Here is a 6,725-nt window from a genome sequence, read left to right as displayed (position 1 = left end):
CTTCTGTAAACCAGAATCTCACAATTAAATCTCTAATACTATTCCCTCCTTCAGCTCTGGCTTATATAATTTACAATCCTTGGGTCACAGATGTTGGTGTGCTTCTTCTATGTGGACTTAGTTGACAACTCACGTAGATGGCTGCTTGCTTGGAAAAAACCCCAAAACTATTCTGATAGCCTCTTAGCTTTAAGTGAAGCCAAACCTCTAACACCGTGGATATTTTGTCTGTGGATTGTCAAGATTGTCAAGTGCTACATGGCCACATTGTAAGCAACAGGCTTCCCAGATTTTCCACTTTGTTTAATAACCTTTTTGTTTAAATTCCATATTGCTGCTGTTGTCACTGGCACTGGTTTTGCTGGGTCGGGCAGCCAGGATGCATTTCTCAGGAATGTTTCCCAAAGAATATTCAAGAGAGAGATAAGGCTTCAGCACTTCAGAGCAGTGGTGCAGACAAGTGGCTGCTGCTGCCCCCAGGTCAAGGCTTCCAGAGTTAAACAGTAAACTTTTAGACAGAATCAGCAATGTTGTACAAAGATGAGGAGCCAACAAGCTAGGCATTTATGGTAAAGCCCAGGTGGAATGGAAGGTGGGGAGTTTGCAAACATCAGAGGCTCTTCAAGAGAAAGATGAGGCTTTTTACTCCCATAAACAGTCACGGTCGTGGAAAACCCACAGGGGCAATTTTACCACGTCCTATAGAGCTGCTATGCATGAGAACTGACCTGATGGCAGTGAGAGAGTGTGTCAAACCCTGTAACAGTGGGTCATGTGTTGGGCTACTAATTGGTAACGTTCTCCGTGGGAGAGAGCGGCTGTGTGGCAGTGAACCGAGGGTTTCCGCTCTAGTGCAGAGTGCAGTGCTAGGAACCCTGGGGCAGTTCCACCCCGTTCTGCTGGGTCACTGAGTTACGTACTAACCCATTCCACAGCTGGCAGGACAATCACATTGTACACAATGGACAGATATGTAGTGTGCAGGAAGGTGTCCCAATCCCTAAGTCCCACACTCCAATGGGGTTTTCTGAACGCTATCTTAACCTATCAGATGTGTGGGGGGGGAGACGCTGCCTGAGTGGATGCTATGCAGTTTATGACTGCAATTTCATAAAGAAATAATCCTTAGATGAATAAAACGATCGGATAATTTCCCACTCTGGAAAGTATCATTAAAGTAATGAGGTCAATTTTATAAGCAATACACAGAAGTCACTTAGAGTACATTCATGATGTTTTTATTTACATAAATCTCCAAGTGTAGTTCAAGTAAAAGTTGATTTTAGTTTTACCAACAACTTCCACCACCTCATTACATTTAGAATTGATTAGATAGGCTACTCCATTTTATTTTAATCTTAAGCTAAGATAAGCTACAGACAAGTTCTATGTTACTGACAGGGCTGTCTCCCAATTCACACCTTCTCCCTTCTTCACTGCCTAATGTACAATGTGTTTCTCGAGTAATTTTGCTCTGACAGCCGATAAAGACAAATCTGGAGCTCTGAGACAAACAGAAGAAATCAACGACCAGTCATTCCTGTTCTTTTTAGGTGTGTCACAACTTCACTATTCAGTTTTTCCGGAGAGTTCAAGACGAACGGGTCACCTGATCATTCTTATTGTGAGAGCTAATAGCAACTGCCCTGGAGTGTCGCTGAGGACAGACCTGGGTAACATTGCTGGAAAGCACAGTGGACGGACGTGTAAAGGCAAAGCACTGACACGCTTCCAGAAAAGAAAGAGAATTACTGGAAGGACACTGGCTTCTAATGCGGGTTCTCATAGAGGCAGCTTGTCTACAATCTAAAGATTCCAGGGCTTTCCCTGGAAGGACGATACTAAGCGACTGACTCAAAACAGAAGAGCCACGGTAAGGAACTGACGGCTGTGACTTGTGCATTCTCTTTTTCTAAAAGGAATAAGCCACACTTGTCTGTAATGAAGAGATCAACAAGCTGCTCAATACATATTGATGAAATACGTATTACACTCACGATACTGAGCTCGGTCCTAGGAGGGATTAGAAAGAAGTCTACAATATGGTTTCTGTCATTAAGTGGCTTAGAATTAATTTGCAGAAGCAGGGGGGAAATACATAATTAGTGCTAAAACATACAAACTAATAGTACCTTAACAGTCAAAATCCCTTTCATGCAAGAGCAAGGAGATTCAGAGAAGTGGCCCAATGGTAACCACCACACACCCAGAAAACCTTCCTGAAACATATGGTCCAGCCCAAGGCTAAGCAAACATTCCAAGGTTCTGTTACCTGCATTTGCTTTGCAGCATTAAAAATGATATGTGTGCCAACAGTAAAATACCAACAATAATTTATATTTATAAACATTTTCTTATAAAACATAGTCACTGAAGACAAAATAGGTGCGTAAGCAAGCTGATGCTGCACACCTAACAAGAAATATAGAGTGTGGGGTCTTTGCTTGAAGATAAACTAGTGGTCATTTAGCTGAGAAGCAAGAAGCACACCACCCTGTGTGATCATGAGGTGTCGATAGGATCAGGTATCAGGCATCAAAGACCCAGAACAAAAGATCATAGCACTGTGAGTGAGGGAGAGCAGGGAGTGTAGACCCACAACCCATGTGTAGGCAACTCCCCTTACAGAAGGGTCGTGGGGAGGATGTGAGCCAGTCAGGGTGCAGTATAGCATCAATGAAACATAAAACTTTCCTCTAATTCTTGAATGCTTCCTCCCCCCTCCACTATCATGATTCCAATTCTACCTTACAAATCTGGATAGACCAGAGCATGTACACTACTACAGATAAGAATGGACACAGGGAATCCAGGGCAGATAAACCCTTCGGGATCAATAATGAGAGTAGTGTTAGCAGGAGGGTTTGGAGAAGGTGGGAGGAGGAAGGGGGACCAACCACTGATCTACATATAACCCCCTCCCAGGGGGACAGACAACAGAAAAGTGGGTGAAGGGAGACAACGGTCAGTGTAAGATATAAAAAAAATTTTATAAATTATTAAGGGTTCATGAGGGAGGGAGGCTGGGGGAAGGGGTAAATGAGCTGATACCAAGGGCTCAAATAAAAAGAAATGTTTTGAAAATGATGATGGCAACATATGTACAAATGTGCTTGACACAATGGATGTCATATGGATTTTGATAAGAGTTGTATGAGCCCCAAATAAAATGATTTAAATTAAAAAAAAGAAAAAAAATCAATCACTAGTGGTTCTTTCTGAGATGGGCGGGGGAAGGAGGCAGGTCATTCAGCAGCCAACAAGATGGCATTACTATGCCTAGTGGTAGTCTATCTCAGAAGAACAGATAATAGAAATAACTCATTTATTAATTCTGCCGTGAAACAATTCTTTATTGTGAACTAGATGGGGATTTTCCCTTCAAATAATCAATTTCATATTCAGTCATTTAAGGCACTTATCAAATCTGTAATTGCTTCTAACTATCTATTGCTTATAACTCCTTCCTGAGATATAACGTGCTATCACACGTGGCCAGCGAGTTCTTTAGAGGCAAGAATGGCAACACTTTGTAGGAAATCCTTTGCACGTATTGTCAGGAGGGACCAGTCCATGAGAAGGACTCCGTGCTTGGGAAAGTGGAGGGGCAGCACCACAGAGGGAGGCCGTCACGGAGATGCAGCCATGGTCCCACGCATTGCAACAATGCCGAGGAAGGCCCAGGGCTGCGCGGATGGTGGCTATGGGTTGGCACCTACTTGATGGCACCTAACAACCCAAACCTTAACCAATAAGAATGCCAGCACATCTTGAAACCAAGTTTTTTTCTAAAGCCCATAATCCCAAATAAAGTATAAAAGTAGCTTAAAAAGAACCCCGAACTTCAAAATGTTTCATCAGTATGATGGCACTGTTCTTCTGAGTAGCAAAGACAAGCGATGCGTCTCCACTGCCTGGAGCCAGCGCAACCGAACAAATGGTGCAGGACAGCTTCATCGCCAGTAGAAGATGAACTCCCTAATGTAACTCAGGGAAGTGCACTGTTGACGGCAAAGAAAAGCATGTGTAGAGTTGCTTTGGATTCTAGAAAGGAGCTGGGGTAAAAATGAAATCCTGAGACGTTTTATTGCTGGTTTCCAGCAGCATTGATATGTACATGGCAAGCGGATGCATGTGACCAATATCCTGGTAGGTGAAGAAAGTTAGTTAAGCCAACAGACTCCCCTTAACTATGTGTGGTGTTGTAAACGTGCATGCACACAGACTGTTAAAAGATAATTACATTTTATAAATTACCTCTTTTAAGGCATTCCACAGTTCCTCATCCGTGTATTCATTAAAGGGATCCAGGTTTTTTCTCATTGTTCCAGTGAATAAAACAGGTTCCTAAAGGGCCCAAAATAGTTAGGTTATTACCAAGTGCTCTTTTCTTCCTCCCCTCCCCTGCTAGTGTTCTTTCAGACTGCACCTAAAATATGAAACTCCAAACCCCAGATTCCTCACCACCATTAATTGTAAGGTGGCAAATGCTCGTGAACTAAACAATCTTTCTAAAAACAAAAACTCAGCATATTGAATTTTAACAATCCTCAGAATATTGAAGATGAAAGAAAACGTTCAAGTACACCACCAATAAGGAAAGAGAAGGCAAGGAAGCCATGAATATCAAGAATGCTTTCCGGGTCGGTGGTACCTGCTTCACTGAGGACATGATTTTTTCAGGAACTTTGCCCCTTCAAGGGAGCTACAGAAATGAATCGACAATTGTGTTGGAATATCAGAACATACCAAGAGCAGGATTTATTGCAGACTGCATCTCTCTAAGACAAATGGTTACATATGTTCACATCTGAAGAATCTCCAAGTGGCACACTCGATTTGCTTTCAACCATTAGCCCAAGGCTAGTAGTATGACCCTATCCAGCAGCATTGTGGCGGAAAGGTCAGGCAATCGGCTTCCTTGATAACGATGGCCCAGAAAACTCAATGGAGCACTTCTACCCTCGAACACTGAAGCACACCGAAACCCAAGTCACTGTCATCGAGTTGACGCCCAGAGATAGCGACCCCATAGGACAGGAGAACTGCCCCTGTGGATCCCCGAGACTGCTAACTCTTTATGGGAATGAAGTCCCATCTTTCTCCTACAGAGCAGCTGCTGCTTTCGAAATGCTGATCTTGTGACCACAGTGCGTAAGCACTATGCCACCCTGTTTCCAATAACACTGCAGCACACATTAGGATATTTCTATACTGGGATTGGGGATCTCTTCCCGCATGCAACTGGGAGCTATATTCCTTGTTTTAAGAGAAGGGGAACGCATGGGGCCAGTGGCATCTCCATGTACGAAGGGCCTGCCTCTGATTTCCCATCAGCAAATACCCCGAGAAGGGCCTGCCTCTTATTTCCCATCAGCGAATACCCCGATTAACTTCTTTGTGCATCAGGGATACATGCCTCACAGTGCCGGGTTATTAACCACACAGGCAGGATAACCCACTGTGAAGAGTGTCAAACTAGGATTGTTTTAATTTACATGGCTCATCCTATTCATTGGCTTCAGTAGCTGACACTTAAATTTCTCTTGAAAATAGATGCCGCCTTCTCAGTTCCAAGAAATCATCTTGACCATAAGCTTGTGTATGGCCTTTATGTCTTCTTCTGGAAGGTTCTAGTTAGCCATGCCACAAGGATACAAGAAGTAGTAAAGGGCCTGACTGTCTACTTTCAGTAAACTGGAATGTAAGACACAGGGTCCAAGAGATTAGACTCGTGCACAGGGAGCGGAGAACCCCTCAATCACCAGCCTCAAAGATTGCCTGGCTTTGGAGCTGGGAACCCCATGAACACAGACTTCGCTTTCCTCTAGCCAGGAGGAAGAATGACATTCCGTTTTAAGACCGATGAGGGAGAAATGGATGTAGAAACAGATGGTGTCACCAAAAAACACATAGCCCTTGGCAAAATTTCACTCATGTGGGCACTGTGTTTGGACGAAGTTGTCTTGTGCTTTGAATACATTGGTCAAATGATGTATTCAGGTAGCTAATTATAAACTCTAAGATGGCAATAATGAGCACCCATGGCAGAGTGGGTTACATGTTGGGTTAACCGTAAGGTCAGCAGTTTGAAACCACCAGCTGCTCCTTAGGAGAAAAATGAGGTTTTCTACTCTCATCAAGAGTTACATTCTCAGAAACACAGGGGCAGTTCTACTATACGATAGGGTCCCGATGAGCCAGAACTGGCTTGATGGCAGTTGAGAGAAGATCCCCATAAGGTAAGCAATTTCTCCTCCTTCAGTTGTTATGAAAGCAGGTTAAATCAAACAAGCAAACAAACAGGTTAACAGAAACAATGTAGCCAGAGGTGGAGTGCCTGGTACCCATCATTCCCCACAAGTTGTGGTTAGCAGTCCAAGGTATGGCACCAAGGCTCCTTATTTCAGCATTCGATAGAAGAATATTGTTTAATAACTAAGAACATTTTCTTTTGTGATGACATGACAAACATGTACTTCATAATGACTAAAATTTCAATAAAAACTTGTTGAATAAGGAGGAGGATTTAATAAAACATTAGCTGATTGGAGCTGTATTTTTCTTTAGAACCAGCAGACAATTTGTTAATAATGTCTATTTTAATGTGCCAATGTGGTTTACAAACGGTTTCTACTCATTCCACTTTCATCCACTTGCCAAACAAGAAACCATTATATTCTCTTCAAAAGGCAGTAAAAGTGCTCATGGTTGACCCGCACTGC

The 6,725-nt window shown here is 43.0% G+C and overlaps 1 protein-coding gene across 3 annotated transcripts in view; it reads right to left on the bottom strand.

Annotated features, from left to right (window-relative positions):
- The window catches only part of ABCC4 (ATP binding cassette subfamily C member 4), a 283,125-nt gene that overhangs the window by 44,311 nt on the left and 232,089 nt on the right, over positions 1-6,725 (bottom strand). For all 3 annotated transcript variants that reach the window (XM_004709768.2, XM_045296369.1, XM_045296368.1), the window contains one exon: positions 4,258-4,347. In XM_004709768.2, coding sequence (XP_004709825.1) covers positions 4,258-4,347 — 90 coding nt within the window. The remainder of the gene's footprint in view (positions 1-4,257; positions 4,348-6,725) is intronic.

Source organism: Echinops telfairi, unplaced genomic scaffold, assembly GCF_000313985.2.
Source record: "Echinops telfairi isolate 266 unplaced genomic scaffold, ASM31398v2 ScPeMD7_7405;HRSCAF=8443, whole genome shotgun sequence".
In the NCBI taxonomy this organism is placed as follows: Eukaryota; Metazoa; Chordata; class Mammalia; order Afrosoricida; family Tenrecidae; genus Echinops; species Echinops telfairi.
The sequence above is the reverse complement of the archived record's forward strand: the minus strand, read 5'-3'. Positions and strand labels throughout refer to the sequence as shown.